Raw genomic sequence first — 18,697 nt, 5'->3', positions numbered from 1 at the left:
GCCATAGTAAGCTGAATTACGTCAATTTATTATCATTTTTCAGAACAGTATCTCTAATTCCATCTGGCCTAGAACTTGCTGTGTAGAACAAGTTGGCTTTGAACTCAGATTCACCTGCCCGTATCATTGTGCCAGGCCCAAATTTGATCGCGGTGGGGGCCTGTGTGAAGTAAATAGGTGTCTCTGTGTATATGTCTCAGTTCTGGGATCTATCCAACGGTGCGGGTGGGGCGTGTTGATTCAGAGATTTCTGGTGAAGCACAAGTTGTAGAAGGAATTGGAATCGAAGACACTTTTTACCTTTTGCCAACCCACCCATCCAGCAGCTTGTAGTTCACAACGGCTTTTCGGAGTGCCCCAGTAGTGTGGGTCCAGTATCAAGACATAGACTTCTGAACCTGGCCCCTCACAGATCCCCAGCAGGGCCTTGGACTGGGCATCTGCATCTCCTCCTACCATTACTGGGCCCCCACCCGCTGTGAAGTGTGAATAAAGCCGCTCCACTTCTCCCCTAAGCCCTACTCCGCGGGGCAAGTGGCATAGGCGCCCCTGAGGTCCTCCGAAGTGTTCTAGGCAGAGACTGGCCTCTACACAGCCGATCCAGTTACGGGAGCCCCGGAATCCGGGGGGCTTGTCGCCCATGTCCTCTAGGGCTCCCTGCAAGGCTGGCAGTCCAGGCACGCCCGAGGACTGGCCCCCTGGCCAGGAGCACAGCGTCTGCAGGGTGCGGTAGCCGCATCCCCAGCCACGGTCATCCAGTCCATCGCAACCGTAGTGATAGTAAAGGTAGTGGCCTGAGAGGAGGGCCAGTCGGGCAGGATCCTGGCAGGGCACAGGCAGGCCCAGGTGCACGTCCTTCAGCAGCTCCAGGGTGCACGGTAGAGCAGCTGTCATCGAGGCAGGGCCAACTCCGGGTTCCTGGTGTTTTCTGGGACTAGCTACGGGCAGTGTGGGCACGTAGAACCGGAGAACTCTCAGCAAGCAGGCTAGCGGCAGGAGAGACGATTCCACAGGCAGACGAACTACGGAGCCTTCTAAAAGGCGCCCGCAAACCAGCCTTGCTGCGCAGTCGCAGGCTCCGCCCCTAGGGGCGGGCCCAGCGCTTGCTTCCGCCGGATGCTGCGGGTAGGGTGCCTCAGTGCTCACCAATCCTGAGGCTTCTGTTCCCAGCCTCTCTGACCTGATCCCCGCCCCAACTTCCCGCGTGTTGCACAGACTCTGGTGGCTGTAACAGTTTATTGGCGGCCCAGAGGGGCGAAGGCACCGCGGGGAGGGGAGCTTAGCCCAAGACATGCAGAAGAGGGGGAGCCCCTAGTGGGAGGAAGTCGGGGAGGAGTGGACAGGGCCTGGGGGCTCGGTCGTATTATATCCCAGCCCTTAAATAAATAGTGTATATACAGCTAGGGGCTCGGGCAGGGCGGCAGGACCTGGGGTCCCCCAAGGGGTCACAGGTCTGAGCAGCGCTCCTGCTTGCTATAGTGGTCGAACTGGTTCTTCCAGTGCACCATGTAGGAGCTCCAGCGGTGGAACTCGGCCTTCCACTGGCGCTCCGCCTCGTCCAGAGTATCTGCGGCCAGGGCACCCCGCAAGAGTGGGAGAAACGGAACAGGTCGGGTAGTGGAGACCGGTCGTGAGTGCACCGGCACACACGCATTGTCGGAGGCCGAGCGGGGTGGTGGAAAGAGAACAGTGGATGATCCGGAGAATGAAGGGAGAGGTGGAGCAGGAAGGAAAGGAAGAGATAAAAATCACCGGAAGACGGAGGGGAGGGACAGGATCACAGTGGGAGAAGGGTTCATGGGTTAGTGGGGAAAAGAGAAGACACAGAAATAGTTGGCGATTTTAAGGCCCTTTGGCTGACGCCAACTAGCCCCGGATCCTTCTCCCCTCAACACCAGGCTCAAGCTCCAAAGGATAATTTTTTTTACATTAAAAAAAAAAAATCCTGTTTTTTGAATTTTTGTTTAACAAAGATCCCTGAGTCTGTCCAGTTTGTCTCGGCTTGAGAATGGAGTGGGGTGCTGTATCCCTGAGAGGGGCCCCTTCTCAGCTACACTAGAGTAAGTGTGCTTTGAGGCCAGAAGGGGAAAGGATTGCAGTTAGAGCCACGGAAGCCCGGAGTGGAGGAGGAAAAGGAAGAAGAGGAGGGACAGGGCTAAGTCCGGCCCGGGCCTCGGGGCCGCCTCCCCATGGGCGGGGCTTGGGCAGGTGCAAGGAGCCTCCGTGGCTGGGGAGGTGGAGAAGAAAGGGATTACACCCTGTGTTTTGCACCCCATCTCTCTCCCCTCCTTCCAACCCTTGCCGCCTTGTGCATTCCCTGTTCCCCCCACTCCATGCGCCTACCGGTGGCGCTGAGCAATTTGGGGAGAAAGCGATTCCAGAAGGCGCAGGTCTGGGCGCGCAGTCCCCGCCGCACCTCTAAGGGCTTCAGGTTCAGGCTCACATATTGCTGCGCGGCAGTGGTGTACGGTGGCCACTGTGGAGATTTGGAGTCTCGAGGGTCATTGGGGTCCCTGAGGAAGGAAAGGGAAATCTCAGCCTGCCCAGAAGAATAAGGAATGAAGACGTGGATCCTTTTCCAGACTCTGGACCCTCTTCAACTCTTAACACCCAACTCTCTTCTCTCTACTCTAACCAGCTACCCCCCTCTGCCCTCGCCCCGTGTGAGTGTGTGTGTGTGTGTGTGTGTGTGTGTGTGTGTGAGAGAGAGAGAGAGAGAGAGAGAGAGAGAGAGAGAGAGAGATGAGTGTTATTCAGTCTGGCAATGCTTCTGCCTTAGTTTCCCAGAGTACGGGATCACAGACATGGATAGGTTCCCTTCTCATTTTAAGTACCTTCTACTATTCCACCACCTAGGGAAGTTTTCTTTCCACTGGACATCTCTGTCTCTTTCTCCATTTCCCTTTGTTTTCAAAACCTTTCAAGCTGGGTGCCGTACTACAGGCTTTAATCCCAGCATCCGGGAGGCAGAGGCAGGCTAATTTTTCTGAGTTTGAAGCCAGCCTGATCGACATGGAGATTTCCAGGCCAGCCAGTGCTACATAGTGAGACCCTATTTTAAAATAAAAATTCTAGGATTGTGCTTTTAGCTGTGTAGGTAGGTGCAGTCCTGTCTCTACAAATATTACGTTTACTTTGGGAAACACAAAAATCAGTTGCACCCAAGGGTTTGTGCATGCTAGGCAGGTAAGTACTAACTGAGCTACACCCCCAAACCTCTACTGCCTTTTTCTGTCATCATCATCATCTGTGTGGGTTTGTGTGTGAGTGAGAGAGATTTGAAGATCGGGGGTAGCTTTGTGGAGAGCCACTTCTCTGTGTTTCAGGGATCCAACTGAGATAGGCTTGCAGGGCAATCTCTTTTATCTGTTGAATACCAGTTGCCTCGCTGTCTTTTAGAGTGCTGGGGTGGCCTCATATACATCTCCTCTTCAGCATCTACCACGGAGCTGTTCCCAGCCCTTATGGGAGCTCTCACTCTGTCGTGTCCCAGCTAGTCTGGAACTGTGTACATTAGAATGTCCTCTCCCTCCTGTGCTGGGAATTCAAGGTTCCCAGCTGGTTTTGTCTTTTAAGGACTCCCCGTTCTGCCTGCCTTGTTCTCCAGCATCACATGAGACTTTCTCTCCACCCCTTAACTTTGTGAAGGTTTCTTCTTCTTTTTCACTGCCATCCATGGGTACCCCTCTCCCCTGGTCCCCCCAGACGCCATCCCCACTCCAATACCACTGACCCTGTGCGGGCAAAATTGGTCCAGTATTTCATAAGTCGCTGAGCAAAGATCCTCTCCTCCGTGGTGTAGTTCAGCGAGGGATCCAGGGGGAGCCCAAAGATGAACTCAATTTCATAGCCATGGGGCACCCCCATCCAGAGGGGCCAAGTCAGTGTGGAGGCACGGTGTTCAAAGTAGTAGGCATAGACCCGGGCCCCTTGGGCAGCCAGTCGCCCAGCCAGCTGGGCCACAGGGCACACAACGTTGTGGTCGCCTACCACTGCACTCATGGCATCTCTCAGGTGGGTAGGGTCCTCAGGGTGCAGCCAGTCTGTGTAATGCAGGACCACAGCCTCGGCCGCCAGGTCACTTGCTTGGGGTACACCGATCCGCACCCCAGCCAGGAACTGGGCCCGGCTGATGAGAGATTCATTGTCTTTGCTGAAGCCTGGGACCCCGTAAACCAGAAAGTAGGAGCCCTCGTCCTTCACCACACCCACCAGCACCTAAGGATAGTTGGAGATGGGGGAAAGGATGGAGAGATGATAGAAAGGCACACAGAGACAGATGAGCAACCCAATAGCCAGAGAGACGAAACATTACAAAGCCAGAACTGTGTAGAACAGAGAGCGGGGGTGGGGTGGGGTGGAGGGGACAAGGCGTGGAGGAAGAAAAAAAATATACCCATAGTTTCTTTTTCGCCCGGCAACCACTTTGGGATCTGAACCACTCGGCAGGGAAGGACTGACTTTGGGACCCACAAACTTGGACCTCTAACAGTGGATCTGCAGTAAGCCCTCATGCCTGGGTCCCTGGGAAAGGGGGAAGGACGGATGAAACCCAGAAGAATCTGGTCTGCCCCTATCAGCCATTAGTCACCTGCAAGTCTTGAAAATCTCCAGTATTGATGAGAGCCTCCGGTGTGTCACTGAGGAAGTCCCCGTCTACCACAGGCACGAAGGAAAACCGGAAGATACTTTCTTGAGGCAGGACGTGCCACTCGTGGTCCACCAGGTCCTGAGCGGGCCTTGTCCTCAAGCAGGCTATCAGCTCGGTGTCATTGCCACCAGCGCCACCTGGGGGACAGCCCACAAGGCGGGCCAGCAGCGTGGCCCTGCGCCTTGCTTCTCCGGCACTCACAGTGGCCCAGGGCCCATTGGGTGTGCCACTCTGGAGGACAGCCCTGTGGAAGAGGCTCCTGCTGGGCAGGGACAGTATGTGCATGCCCACGGAGGCTGCACCTGCACTCTCCCCAAACAGAGTCACTGACATCGGGTCGCCCCCAAAGGCTGCAATATTTTCTTGCACCCATTGCAAGGCAAGCCGTTGATCCAGCAGACCTACATTGCCAGGGGCTTCTCTGCTTCCTGGAAGGGCCAAGAAGCCAAAGGTTCCCACTCGGTAGTTCATAGATACCAACACAGCTCCCTCAACCTGGGCCAGGAAACGGCCGTCATACACATCCAAGGAGGCCGCTCCGCTGTAGAAACCACCCCCATAGATCCAGATGAGGACAGGTGTGGGAGAAGCAGGCCTGGGGTATGGTGTCCACACATTAAGATACAGGCAGTCTTCACTCAGCTCTCGGTTGGGGTTCCACATCTCAGTACCCTCAAACCCAGGGTACAGGGTGTCCACGTACTGGTAGCAGACATTTTGGAAGGTGGTAGCATCCAACACTCCTGACCAGGGCCGCTTGGGCTCTGGTGGCATAAATCTACGTGAGCCCACAGGTGGCTCTGCAAAGGGGATGCCCAGAAAAGCTGAGACTGGGCCTCCAGGGGCCTTCAGGCGGATGCCCCTCAGCTGGCCCCCTCGAACCCTCACCAGCAGCTGCGGATCTTCCCGGCCCTCAGCCCTTGCCCCTCCTCCCAGGAGGGAGAGGAGGAGGAAGAGGAGTGGAAAAGCCAGGGAAGGTGTATGCAGGGGATACCAGGGAGGCCTCATGACTGCCAGGACAGGCTGGTGTCTGCTGGGAGAAAGAAAGGTAAAGGGTGAAGACAGCAGCTCAGTGGGAGATTAAGAAACAGTCTTGCCCAGGGCTTATCAAGGAGTTGCAGAGGAGGTGGGGTAGATTGGTAAGGGGAGGGGAGAAATGGAGTCAAGCTAGGAGACACGACACAGGCAGACAAACGCAAGATCAGACATACACACACCCATACCGCGACAAATGAAGCCAACTGAGATAAGCCTGGCTAATACATCGTCTCCCCTGCCCAACAAGTTCCAAGGGCCTCCATACCTCTTTCCCCTGCAGCTTGAGCTAAGACCCCTAGTATACAGCACAGGGTTGGAAAGGCTTTGTATAGGCCCCAGGACAGGTGCGGGGCCCTCATGGACAGACGGGTGCGGCCCCTTCGGGAGCTTGCAAGTTATAAGAAAGCACAGCCCAAGCCTCTCCAGGGTTAGTCAAAGCCTTCTGGGGAGTGGGTTGGGCATTCAAGGTATCGGGAGTCCCAGGTTCTGAAGGCATCTTGGAATCTTGTCCAGTCCACACCTTGCCCCACCCTGCTCCGCCTCTCTTCTTTCTGGTACGGCCGGTTGGTACCCGTTTGCTTTACATCAACCGCACCCCTCTCGACTAACTCCAGCCAACTGTCTCACTCGCCCCTTGTGGGGCTCACCAGAACTCAAGCCCCTATTGCATCCCCATATTGCAGTGCCCTCCGCTGCCAACCGGGAGCAGTAGAGACCAAGAAGAGGCCGGAGCTCCCCGCCCGAGCCTTGGTGTGGGGGGTATCTGGAGGACCGTGAGCATCGCAGAGGGGATTGAAGGGCGAGCCAGGACGTCTGTGTTCCGGGAGCTCCGGAGATCCCCGTAGCAAAGGCAGGGGCGCTATTTTGGGGGCAACAGCTGCTGTAGTTCCGGCGTCTCCAGCCAAGAGATCAAAATTCCCCGGGTCGGAACTACCCCCTCCGGGCGTTCACCCATCACCCAGCCAGTTCTGGTCGCCTGGATCTGGGGATAGTGGCGTTGTTGGAGATTAACCAGGAAACCCGAGTGGGGCTAATTATAACTCGGGGCTTCCGCTGAGCCTCCTTTTAGAGGGAGGGAGGGAGGGAGGGAGAGGGAGAGAGGGAGAGAGGGAGAGGGAGAGAGAGAGAGAGAGAGAGAGAGAGAGAGAGAGAGAGAGAGAGAGTGAGAGAGAGAGAGAGAGAGAGAGAGAGAGAGAGAGAGGGAGAGGGAGAGAGGGAGAGGGAGAGAGAGAGAGAGAGAGAGAGAGAGAGAGAGAGAGAGAGAGAGAGAGAGAGAGAAGCGCAGGAGGGGTCCTGGAGCTGGCAAGAGGCTCAGCTGGGTAGGGACGTTGGGGTCGCGGCCCTCGGGATGGGGGGTGGTGCATTCGGGATGTCAGTAACCTGCGCAGTTTGGGCTCCGCCCCAAACAGGGGGCGTCTTCCAGTGTCCCCAGACTTTGAAGAGAGTGGGGAAGGGGCCTTCAGGGGGTCCCTGCAGGAAGGGAGCGCAGAGGCAGCGGCCGGCCCAGCGAGCATCATCAGTAAGTATGCAGCGGCTAGCGGGAGTTTCAGAGGAGTGCGAGGCAGTGGAGGGGCCCCCTCTAGGCAGGCCCCATGGGGCAGGAGGTGCAGTAGGAGCTCTGTTGGGGGGCTTCGATCGTTCCAGGATCGCACGTTTCCCCTGGGATGCGGATTGGTCCCGACTCGGTGGAGGGTCCCGGGTGGGTTGGGAGACTCACCTGAGGCGGCCAAGCCAGGCCGGGTCGGGCCGCGCCGGGAGCTGGAGGCGGCCAATGTTCCCCGGCGCAGGCTGAGCCGACAGTGACAGCCGCCTCCGGCCCCCCGCACACACCCCTCCGGGCCGCACGGCGCCCCCGCCCGCCCACTGTCTCCGCCCCCGCCCCTCCCCGCTCCCCCGGGCTGCCACCTCCCCTCCTCCCTCCCTTCAAGCCCCGAGACCCCGGGGAGCAGGGGCCCAGACACACTCCAGTGGTAGATTCAGACAGACCGACAGACCCGCAGACCCGCAGCGGCGGGGCAGACACCCACGTGACAGACGGACCGCAGCCTGCGGAGACACCAGACACCGTTCACGCAGGCGACAGTCTCCTGCGGTGACAAGTCACAGACAGACCGGTCGCCTTTCACGGACGGAAGGACACACTGACAGCTCTAATCCAGAAAGATCAGAGGCCTAATATTTGGCATCTGTAACCAGGACAAAGCTTGGGGCGGGGTAATAAGAGAAGAGACACGAGAAAGCCTGGCTGAGGACCCCCCTCAGCTGACACTGGTAGAAAAGATGACGTGGGACATCTCTGTGGAGACGAAAGGACACCTGTAGGAACAAATAACAGAAACACAGGCTCTTCCTTATAGGAAAAGACCCCTGTGGGCAAGAAGAGGTGACACGGGGACAGCTGAGAAGCCAGACCACATAGTGGCATGCAGAAGGCTGTGGGGAGAGGCTGCATGCACCGTGCTGCAGCACTGGAAACTTCCGGAAACCCCGAGGGTGGGCTTGAGCTAATTCCCCTGACCGGTGACCTCAGGCTGTCATCACAAGGGTCCGGCTGGTCCATGACATCACCGGGCCAAGCTTTCATTGGTTGTTGTGGCTAGCAGGTGGGAGCGGCCTACACTTGGAGCCCCCAGCCTGTTTGGGAGTCCCTTAGACCACACGCCCAGCCTTCTAGGGAGTCTCCCACCTAGCTGCATCTTAGTGACTGTGAGAAGTGTGCAGTTTTGTGCCCACGCGAGATCACTACATGAAAGAGACAACTGGCTCATGGGGTGGGTGGGGGCATCTGGCTCTGGAGCCTGCGGGCCGCTGCTGCGTGGGCGACTGGCCTGCACGCGAGAGCGTGGGGACGTGCGTGCGCGCACGCGATATTGTGCGCTGCGTGGATCTATGGGGGGTAGGGGGACACGTGCACGCATGCTCGCTGTGGAGCCGAGAGCATTCCCTCGAGCCCCAGTCACTCATCGGTCACTTCCTCCGAGCAAGGGGCAAAGGCGCTCTGTCTTGCAAAAGGCTGGCCCAGAAGATACCAGCGCAGAGTCCAACCTCTCCCAGATATGCAATTTTCATCTCTCCAAATTGCGACATCCCCCCGCCCCACAACCCTCCTGTCCCTGGAGAACCTGGCCACTGCATGCCGGGAAACTCATCTGCAGTCCAGCTCACTCGCGACGGGTCCAGCTGACTATCGCCAGGTGGCGCCAGAGGCTGTCATTCGGACCTTAAGGACTGGGGTGGGACCAACCCTTGATTATCTCTTTCCTGGTGTCTCTGGAAAGAGGAACAGACAGGGTGTGTGTTACTGTTGGTTGCTGTGGGAGAGAAAGAGTCTGACGCCGCTTCTGAGCATGGTAACGCCAGATTATTAAAACCGTGAAGGGAAATGAGGGAATGAATGAGGCCAGTCCTGTCCAGTCTTGAAGCTCAGCGCCTTTAGCCTATAAACAGGGTCCAGTTAGTGATGGTATCTTGTTCCTTATCCAGTTGTTCCAAAAACAGGTGACGCTGGGCAATTTATCTCTTGACCTTTGTAACTATGAGTTTGTCTCACTGAAAGAAAGATCCTGGGGGCAAGAATAAACTGTCGATGGGTCTCAGGTTTACCGTAAATCCATAATAGCTTAGACAGCTTAGTAAGCAAAAGGACAGGAAGAGGTTTGTGAGATGACCCAGTCAACCAAGACGTTTGTCGCCGAACATACTTAGGACCCACGTGGTGGAAGGAGAGAACCAACTCCCTGAAATGTGTCCTCTGACCTCGGGATGTACCCGACCCTCCATAAATAAGTGCAAGAAGTGGAGGCGGAGGGGGAGGAGGAGGAAGGGGGAGGAGGAGGAAGGGGATGGGGAGGGGGAGGAAGGGGAGTGGGAGGAAGAAGAAACAACTGTGAAGAAGACAGCCGTGTGAGGTTACACTTGGTGTCAAGGATCAGTTGCTTTTAAGGAACCTGGCGCTCCCTTTCACAGTATCTCGCTTTACTACCTTCAGAAAGTGACTTCCAACCACATATGGTGTAACGAGGCTCCTGGAGTGTCAGCTACCAGTCACATCCGCACCCTCCAAGGCAGGATAAATGACGTTCTTGCTATGCTTAAGGCCATTTCCTGGAAACTGACACACAACTCTTGAGTTTCCCTCCTACTGGCCACGGTGTATTTCTAAGGTGTTATTTGTTATGAATGAGGTCCAGAAATGTGGTCTGTGTTTCGATGTCTGGACTGAGCTAAAATGTGACTGTATTTTTTTTTTTTAAGATTTATTTATTATTATACATAAGTACACTGTAGCTGGCTTCAGATGCACCAGAAGAGGGCATCAGATCTCATTACGGGTGGTTTTGAGCCACCACGTGGTTGCTGGGATTTGAACTCAGGACCTTTGGAAGAGCAGTCAGTGCTCTTACCTGCTGAGCCATCTCTCCAGCCTACATTTGACTGCATTTAAAACATTTTAATTACATTTGATAGATTTATCTTTTGTGAATATGTGTGGAGGTCAGAAGACAATTTGTGGAAATCAACTCCCTCTATCACATGGGTCCACAGATCTCGGTAGCAAGCCCCTTTACCCACTATGCCTTCTTGTCTGTCCCTTGGCTGTTTTAATAACAGGAAGAAGGAAGACCGGATACTAGAGGACATTGCCTATTTGCTAAATGCTAAATGACACCTTCCTTTGTTTTTGTCATCGCAGGTCTGAAACACATCCAAATCTCATTTCTGTCACAAAACCCGCATCCCAAGTGTGTAACCTGTGCTCCCTTCCCCTAACTGGTGCTCTAGGATTTGCATGGGTTCTCATGCCATGCCTGAGTTGTCCACTGGAGGGCGCCGTTTGAGATATGGGATCCTGTTGAAGGAGAAACATTCATAATGTCTACTGGAGGGCACTGCTTGGGACTTTAAAGGCCATTAGAGAAGGCGCATCTAGAGTGGAAGTCTTTGAGGGCACTGTGAAGTGGGAGAGGTGTAGGACAAGGGGTCCTAAACAGGAAAATTCTGCTCTGGGTACTGGTTCCTGACCTAGGTTCTTCCAGTGCAGGACGAGAGGGCTTGGTTCTGGCCAGCTTAATCTTAGGTTTGCTCGACTGGGGGTGTCTGAAGTAGCCATTGAGTGACTCCACTGAATCTAGGTTGTAGCTCTACAAGAGTGGGGAACCTGAGGCCAGGCAAAGCAAAGCACGTTCCTTTTTCTTTTGTTTTCTTTTATTTCTTTTTTAAATATTTATTTATTATATGTAAGTACACTGTAGCTGTCTTCAGAAGAAGACAACATCAGAAGAGGGCATCAGATTTTGTTATGGACGGTTGTGAGCCACCATGTGGTTGCTGGGATTTGAACTCAGGACCTTTGGAAGACCAGTCGGTGCTCTTAACCACTGAGCCATCTCACCAGCCCCACATTCCTTTTTCTGCCCATTGTTTTCTATGTCCCTTACTTAAGATTGTCCTAAAATTCAAGGGTAGGGGCATGGCTCAGTGGTAGACCCCCTGCCTAGAATCCCCCAGGGAGGGGCTGGGGGCGTGGCTCAGTGGTAGAGCCCCTGCCTAGAATCCCCCAGGGAGGGGCTGGGGGAGTGGTAGAGGATGTTGGTTTAGGATGTGGAAAATCCTGGGTTTTTATCCCCGCCCAGCACAGGGGAAGTCAAGGAAGACAATGTCCCATTATTTCAGGAGAAGCCTTAACCTTGGATTACAGTTTTGAAACCTGGATGGCTGAGGGGGACTGTCTTTTTTTTTTAATTTTTAATATTTTTTATTACATATTTTCCTCAATTACATTTCCAATGCTATCCCAAAAGTTCCCCATACCGCCCCCCAAGGGACTGTCTTTTATAGAACGGTGGGAATATCACTTTGGAATATCTTTTTATCTTAAAATATTACATTTTGATATTTTTTTAAAGTCTGTCTCTCTTTCTCTCTGTGTGTGTGTGTGTTCACAAGTGTACCATGTCACATGTGTGGTGGTCAGGGGATACGTTTTGGGAGTGGTTTCTCTCATTCTACCATGTGGGTTTGGGGGATGGCACTGGGGTCATCGGGTCTGATGCACTGTTGAGCTATAACTTCAGTGACTGCGAATATTCGCCATTGTACCCAGGAGAGGTGAGAGAGTATCATAGTGAGTTAACAGAGACTCAGACGGCTCTCAGAGGCTGAGCAAACCCTTCCCCTGCTGTAGCTTCCGTTTGTCCATGGCCCAGGCCTTCTCTGAAGCTGTATTCTTCTCTGGCTCTGCTGACACCTTTCCTAGCAAGGAAGTGGTATAAAATGCTTGCTGATGGCCACCTGCCCCAGGACTCCCCACTCACCATTGTTGTTGAGCTCTTGGGGTTTCCAAGTAAGTTGGAGGGGAAGGGGGGATGGGCAAGTTTGGGTGGTGGAGAGTGGGGCTGTAAGTACTTATTATCACGTACTTATGTATGCTTAAGATTTCACCTCCTTTTACCTTCCTCTCTTACCAGGATACCTGTGGCTCTCAGGCCCTCCCTTCTGTCCCTGCCCCCTGCAGAGAATGATCTGGAAGGATTCTCTGTTTTGGAATCTCCATCTCTGAGAGCTGTTCTCCTTTCATTTCTGTTGCTCTGATGAAACAACCTACGGAAAAAAACAGCTTAATAGAGAAGGGATTATTTTAGCTCTACCCCTTGAGGTTACTATCTGTGACTGTGGGGTTGTCGTAGGAGGGCACAGCTAATCACATCACATCCATGGTCAGTCAAGAGCAGAGATCCAGGGATGCATGTAGTTTACTTGATTACCCTGCTAGATTTCTCCACTCTTATGTAGTTCAGGGAATGGTGCCACCCATGGTGGGCAAAGTCTTTCCACATCAATTGCCTTAAGACAATCCCACAGAGATGCTGGACAGCTAAATGTAAGTAACCCCTCACAGAGATTATTTTTCCAAGTGAGTCTAGCTTGTGTCAAGTTGACAGTTAAAGCTAGCCATCCTAAAAGCCACGGGGTCCTAGAAAACAGGGAAAGGTCCTCAGAAAACGCAGTTATCCCCAGCTCTTCTCCCAGAGCTGGATATCTTGTACCTGCATCCCTCCCTAAGATGCTGAAGACACTCTTAGTCTACAAGTTCAACACCGTGAACCTCCCCCTCCCACCAACGAGGCTCAAGAGAACCAGAGAAGTAGAGAGACATATAGGTAGCGTCAAAATGAGGAAAGAGGGCTGTCATCGTTTTTACCAGCTTGACACATAACTGGGTGGGGAACTCAGTAGAGGAACTGCCTCCATTAGATTGATCCATGGGCGCATCTGTGGAGTATTTTCTTAATTGCCAATGGATGTAGGAGGGTCTAGCCCACTGTGGATGGTGCCATCTTTGCATAGATAGGCCTGAACAGTGTAAGAAAAGCAATCTGTGGAAGCTAAGCCCGAATGCCAGAAAACAGTGTTCCTCCATGATCCGTGTTTCTGCCTCCAGGTTCCTGCGTTGGTTTCCCTGGATGATGGGCTGTAACCTCTAACCCAGTAAAGCTTTCCTCACTACAGTTGCTTTTGGTCAGTGTTTTTATCACGTTTGCTGTTGTGTTTGGACATATGTGAGTGGGCGGCGTGTGGATGCCAGGGATCATTCTTTTTTTTTTTTTTTTTTTAAAAGATTTATTTATTGATTATATGTAAGTACACTGTAGCTGTCTTCAGACACTCCAGCAGAGGGCGCCAGATCTTGTTACGGATGGTTGTGAGCCACCATGTGGTTGCTGGGATTTGAACTCTGGACCTTCGGAAGAGCAGNCGGGTGCTCTTACCCACTGAGCCATCTCACCAGCCCCGGGATCATTCTTAATTGGTTTTCTACTTTATTCCTGAGGCAAGGTCACTCAATCAAACCCAGAGCTCACCAATGTGGCTCCTCTTACTTACCTCAGCCACACATCCGAGATTTCTATGACCAGGGTCCGGATGTAGTAACCAAAATAATTAGCAAGTGATGTCTAAAATAACTACCACATTCTGTCAAGAATGATCATCTTGAGATTACTCTGCCCTTTATCTAACTCTGTGCAAATTACGGTTTTTATGGGCTGTTTTGCTCTCAAAACTCTGGATCACTGAGTTCGGACATCAGGAGACTTTTCAGAAGCATAAATCCGCTCCAGTCTGGTTACCAGTAAAAAAGACTTACCCCCCCCCCCTACGTTTTAAAATTTTTTTCCTCCTCTCCTACATTACAGCCAGACTGCACTTTCCTTTCCCTCAATTCCTCCTGGTCCTCCCCCAAACTTCCCTTCCCCCTAGATCAACTGCTCTGTTGCCCTTCAAAAGAAAAAAAAAAAAAAAGCAGGCTCCCAACTTTTTTTTTTAAAAAGATTTATTTATTTATTATGTGTAACTACACTGTAACTGTCTTCAGACGCCCCAGAAAAGGACATCAGATCTTATTACAGATGGTTGTGAGCCACCGTGTGGTTGCTGGGATTTGAACTCTTAGCTGCTGAGTCATCAATCCAGCCCGGCTCCCAACTTTTAATTGGCTTAATCAGCGTGATTGTCAATAATTATCTCCTATCCACCATTACACTACCACACCCAACTTATGTGACAGCTGGGATAGGACACAGGACACGGGGCTTTAGACGTGCTAACAAGTGCTCTACCGATGAAGCTGCCATATCACTAGTCCTCAGAAGTTTGTGCATGTATTTATTATTTATTATTTATTTTCTGAGACAGAGATGCTTCAAGGGACAGTGGGCTAGGTGGTGACAAGAGTTCTACCTGCAATTATATTGTTTTTTAAAATACAATGGGCTGGAGAGGTGGCTCAGCGGGTAAGAGCACTGACTGCTCTTCTGAAGGTCCTGAGTTCAATTCCCAGCAACCACATCGGTGGCTCACAACCACCCATGATGAGATCTGATGCCCTCTTCTGGTGCATCTGAAGACAGCTACAGTGTACTTATATAATAATAAATAAATAAATCTTTAAAATACATTGATTTGTGTGTGTGTGTGTGTGTGTGTACAAAAGAGTACTATAGTGTATGAGGGTATGAATAAGTCAGCTCTCTCCTCACCATGTGGATTCCAGGGATCAAACTCCTCATGTTCTTAGACCTGGCATAATGTGCCTGTATCACCTTGGCCACCCATTACATTATTCTATTTCCTTAGCCACATCGATCGACTTCTTTAGTCACATCGATCGACTTCTTCACGTGAGGACTGTTGACATGTGAGGACTGTTCACGTGTGAACTCTCTGCCCTCCTCCCCTCCCCTCTCGTCCTCGCTTATGGTTAGATTTTATTATCTGTCTAAGTATTTACCTTTGTACCGTTAAAGCATTTAATGCATTTATTAATTGACTGAGCTCTGAGGCTCTCTGAGAAGGCGCTCTGTGAAATTCCAGCCTTGCTTAATCACCGGCCTAACTTCTCAAGTCACCCCAGCTACTATTTTTATGCTGTCAGGGTTTAATTACAAAGCTTCACATTCGATTAGGTATTTAGCATGGGGAGGGAGGGGCACATGGGTGCCGAAGCTGCCTGTATGGAGGTCAGAGGACAACGCGTAAGAGTCAGTTCTCTTTTTCTACCAGACTTTGGTTGTCAGGCTTGGTGACCAACACCTTCACCCAGGAGTGAACTATCTCCTTGTCTTTGTTGTCAAACTGTTTAATGTATACTTCACACACACACACACACACACACACACACACACACACACACACACGTATATGACCTCCCCCTGATCTCTCTGTGTGGCTCTGGCTGGGAGGCAGAGGCAGGAGGATCTCTGTACGTCTTAGGCCAGCCTGGTCTACAGAGTGAGTTCCAGGACAGCCAGCCAGGGCTATACAGAGAAACCCTGTCTGGGGGTGAGGAGAGAGAGGGGGTGGGGAGGGAGGGAGGGAGGGAGGAAAGAGAGAGCCTGGAATTACCTCTGACTCACATTCATAAGCAAAGCATATACATTAGGTCCTGTACACGGCTCAGATTTTTCCTCTTAATTTAAAAGCCATGAGCTGGCAAGATGGCTGCCCAGGTAGATGTGCTCGTCACCAGTCCTGATGGCCTGAGGTCAGTCCTTGGGATCCACACGTTAGAAAGAGAAAACCCACTTCCCACCTGTGTGCTGTGGTAGGCATGCACAATATGCCCACCCCAGAATAGATGAAAATGTAAGAATTATAAAGAGAGAGAGAGAGTCGAGTTCTGTGATTCTAGGATTTTGATAATTTTATTTAGGTTTTCCCATGTGTTTGGCATGTACTTTCCCCTATACTCTTATGACCCTTTTCATTTCTTCAGTATTGTTTAGTGATTTGAGTCTTCTCAACTCTTTTTATTTCTTAGTCTATCCATCTAAATATAATTTTGTCAAGTTTGTTGATGTTCCAGAGAACCAGGTTTTAAACTTCCATGTGGTGGATCACCATTACAATTTGGTCTCTGTTGCTGTGGTAAAATGCTCTGGCTTGTACAGCTTTCATAGGTCACAGTTCTGTCGAGGGAAGTCCAGGGCAGGAACCCCAAGTGGGAACCTGGAGGCGAGACCCATAAAGGAATGTTGTTTGCTAACTGCTTCTCCGCCTGGCTCACAAGTTCATGCTCAGGTAGATGCTTACACAGCCCAGGACCACCTACTTAGGGAATGACGCTGCCTATAGTGGGCTGGATCAATTCACAACCAAGCAACCCCCATAGCCTACCCACAGGCCCCTCTGATCTAGGCAGCCCCTCAAGTGGGGGTTCCTCTTCCTGGGGGACTCAAGTCTGAGTGAAATTGACAGTAAAACTGAGCAGGATGCATGCATCTATAACATCACAGCACACGGGAGGTAGAGGCAGGAGGATTAGGAGTTCGGGCTCATCCTCCACTATGAGTAGGGGTTGAAGGCCAGTCCGGGCTCTATGGTACTTTGTGTGGAAGACAGCAAATGAGTAAAAACAAAAGACATTTTCATCGTTGTTTCCTTACTGATCTTCTTTCTCACTTCCTTTCTTTTTTTTCCCACCTTATCTTCTTCTTTCTTTCTTTCTTTCTTTCTTTCTTTCTTTCTTTCTTTCTTTCTTTCTTTCTTTCTTTCTTTCTTCTCTCTCTTTTTATGAGGCAGAGTGTCTCTCTTCCTCTCTCCCCTTTTAAACAGATTCCCTCTGACTCTCAGAGTCTCACTATACTTACCAGGCTGCTGTGGAGCCCACTCTGCTGCCTTTGTTTTGTGGTACGGTTTCCTTGTATAGCTCAGGGTGGCTTTAAACTTACGAACATACTGCCTTTATCCCCCACAAGTGCTTGGGTATAGACCCACTTGTGTGTCACCCTGGTGGCTTCAGCCCTGTGTGTTGGTTATGTTTTATGTCCCTATGTAACCTATGGTATAGAGATATTTTTCTCTCTCTCATATAAGTGTGAGTGTGTGTGTATTGCATATATTATCCTGTGTGTGTGTGTGTGTTTTGTGTGTATTTGTATGTGTGTGTATATGTATATATATGTGTGTGTATATACATATACATATACACATACACATATGTGTGTATGTATATATATCCTATATATATGATAACATGATATACATGTGAGTATGTATGAATATGATAATGTCTAATATATGAAAGAGAAATCTCTGTCTCTGTCTCTCTCTGTCTCTCTGTCCTTCTGTCTGTCTCTCTCTCTCACACTCACACACACGCACACACGCACACGCACACGCACATGCAAACACCCACACGCCAGAAGATGTTACAGAGCCATTTTGGAAGGGGAGATTCGATTGAGACAATGCCCCTACCAGATTGGCCTGCAAGCAAGCCTGTGGTGAGTTTTCTTGATCAGTGATTGATGTTGGAGGATGTAGCACACAGGGGGTGGTGCTGCCCTGTGTGGGTGGTCCTGAATGGTCTAAGAAACCGGGCTGAGCAGAGCCATGGGGAGCGCGTCAGTAAGCAGTGTTTCCCATAGCTACTATTTTGGTTCTTGTCTCCAGGTTTTTGTTCTGACTTCCCTGGATGATAGACTACAAGCTGTAAGCTGAAATAAACCTTTCCACCAACCAGAGGGTTTTGGACGTGGTGTTTTATCACAGCAATAGAAACCTAAGATGCCCTGTTAGAGTGAACATTAACTATGTTGCTGTGTTTGCACTAGCAGGAGCCACCCAGTGGCCCTCTTTGGTATTTCCAGGACAGTGACAGCTGCTCCTGCTGCAATGGGCAAGGTGGGCAGCTATAAAATAACTCCTGTCTGCTCACACTCTGGGAGGAAGAACTAAGAAAGAGGAGACCAGCCCCAGAGAAAGCTGCAACCTGATCCCCAGCTCAGGCTCTGCTGGACTTTGTGAACACTCAAGCTGCTCAGGGCTGCCTTTCAATGTCTCTCTGAAAAAAACAATTAGGCACTGGAGACATGTTTGTGCAAGCTTTCTTTGCAACTCATAAACCCATAAACGACGTCATTTCACGGCTTTAACTCACTGAATGCGTCCTTCTGAGAAGATAAACTCTGTGCTTAACTTTATGAGGTTATTAATCCTTACCAGCGTCAGGAACACTAGATAATGCCTGATCTGGTGTGGCCGATAGAGCTGGCCTTGGGAGCCCCAGAGCTAAGCACTTGGCTCTGTACTCCGTGTCAGGAAGCATGAGCAAAACACTACTGGCTGGTTTTTTAAAATGAAAAAACATGTATTAGATTTTAGGTGAGATATTTCTATTTATCTCATATAATATATATGTATACATATCATCCTGTGTATATGTATGTATACATGTGTGTATATATCCTATATATAACAATATGTATAATATATAATAGAAAAATCTCTGTCTCTGTCTCTGACTCTGTCTCTGTCTCTGTCTGTCTCTGTCTATGTCTCTCTCTCTCTCTCTCTCTCTCTCTCTCACACACACACACACACACATACACACACACACAAATCAGAGGATGCGCCGGGCGTGGTGGCGCACGCCTTTAATCTCAGCACTCGGGAGGCAGAGGCAGGCGGATTTCTGAGTTCGAGGCCAGCCTGGTCTACAAAGTGAGT

The 18,697-nt window shown here is 51.2% G+C and overlaps 2 protein-coding genes and 1 long non-coding RNA gene across 5 annotated transcripts; 1 reads left to right on the top strand and 2 right to left on the bottom strand.

Moving 5' to 3' along the window:
- Positions 1-7: 7 nt before the first annotated feature.
- Ufsp1 (UFM1 specific peptidase 1 (inactive)) lies at positions 8-1,300 on the bottom strand. Its single transcript, XM_021163651.2, has one exon. The coding sequence runs from the start codon at positions 1,291-1,293 to the stop codon at positions 241-243; it is 1,053 nt and encodes a 350-aa protein (XP_021019310.2). The 5' UTR covers positions 1,294-1,300; the 3' UTR covers positions 8-240.
- Positions 1,218-7,514, bottom strand: Ache (acetylcholinesterase (Cartwright blood group)). Of its 3 annotated transcripts, none has more exons than XM_021162715.1 (5): positions 7,407-7,514; positions 4,592-5,684; positions 3,734-4,218; positions 2,344-2,513; positions 1,218-1,567 (listed from the first exon to the last, which is right to left on the bottom strand). In XM_021162715.1, the coding sequence occupies exons 2-5, from the start codon at positions 5,657-5,659 to the stop codon at positions 1,446-1,448; spliced, it is 1,845 nt and encodes a 614-aa protein (XP_021018374.1). In that variant the 5' UTR covers positions 5,660-5,684; positions 7,407-7,514; the 3' UTR covers positions 1,218-1,445. The 3 variants fall into 3 exon arrangements, with proteins under 3 accessions (XP_021018374.1, XP_021018373.1, XP_029333209.1); XM_021162714.1 differs by having other exon boundaries at positions 4,592-5,681; XM_029477349.1 differs by lacking the exon at positions 7,407-7,514 and adding an exon at positions 5,955-6,708 and having other exon boundaries at positions 1,220-1,567.
- Positions 6,992-13,183, top strand: LOC115031109. The gene is made up of 3 exons (XR_003836702.1): positions 6,992-7,208; positions 11,874-12,032; positions 12,157-13,183. It is a non-coding gene; the product is annotated as an uncharacterized LOC115031109 (long non-coding RNA).
- Positions 13,184-18,697: the final 5,514 nt, after the last annotated feature.

The sequence above is a fragment of the Mus caroli genome, chromosome 5 (genome assembly GCF_900094665.2).
Source record: "Mus caroli chromosome 5, CAROLI_EIJ_v1.1, whole genome shotgun sequence".
In the NCBI taxonomy this organism is placed as follows: Eukaryota; Metazoa; Chordata; class Mammalia; order Rodentia; family Muridae; genus Mus; species Mus caroli.
Note: the sequence above shows the minus strand (reverse complement) of the source record. Positions and strands in the feature narration are given on the sequence as shown.

What these genes read in the sequence shown, in the direction of transcription:
- Ufsp1 (XM_021163651.2), bottom strand. Translation starts at nt 1,293, where the DNA reads ATGTCTTGGGCTAAGCTCCCCTCCCCGCGGTGCCTTCGCCCCTCTGGG.
- Ache (XM_021162715.1), bottom strand. Translation starts at nt 5,659, where the DNA reads ATGAGGCCTCCCTGGTATCCCCTGCATACACCTTCCCTGGCTTTTCCA. An exon ending in ACCAATTTTGCCCGCACAGG is followed by an intron (nt 2,514 to 3,733) that starts GTCAGTGGTATT and finishes TTCCTTCCTCAG; the next exon opens with GGACCCCAATGACCCTCGAG. An exon ending in CAAATTGCTCAGCGCCACCG is followed by an intron (nt 1,568 to 2,343) that starts GTAGGCGCATGG and finishes CCCTGGCCGCAG; the next exon opens with ATACTCTGGACGAGGCGGAG.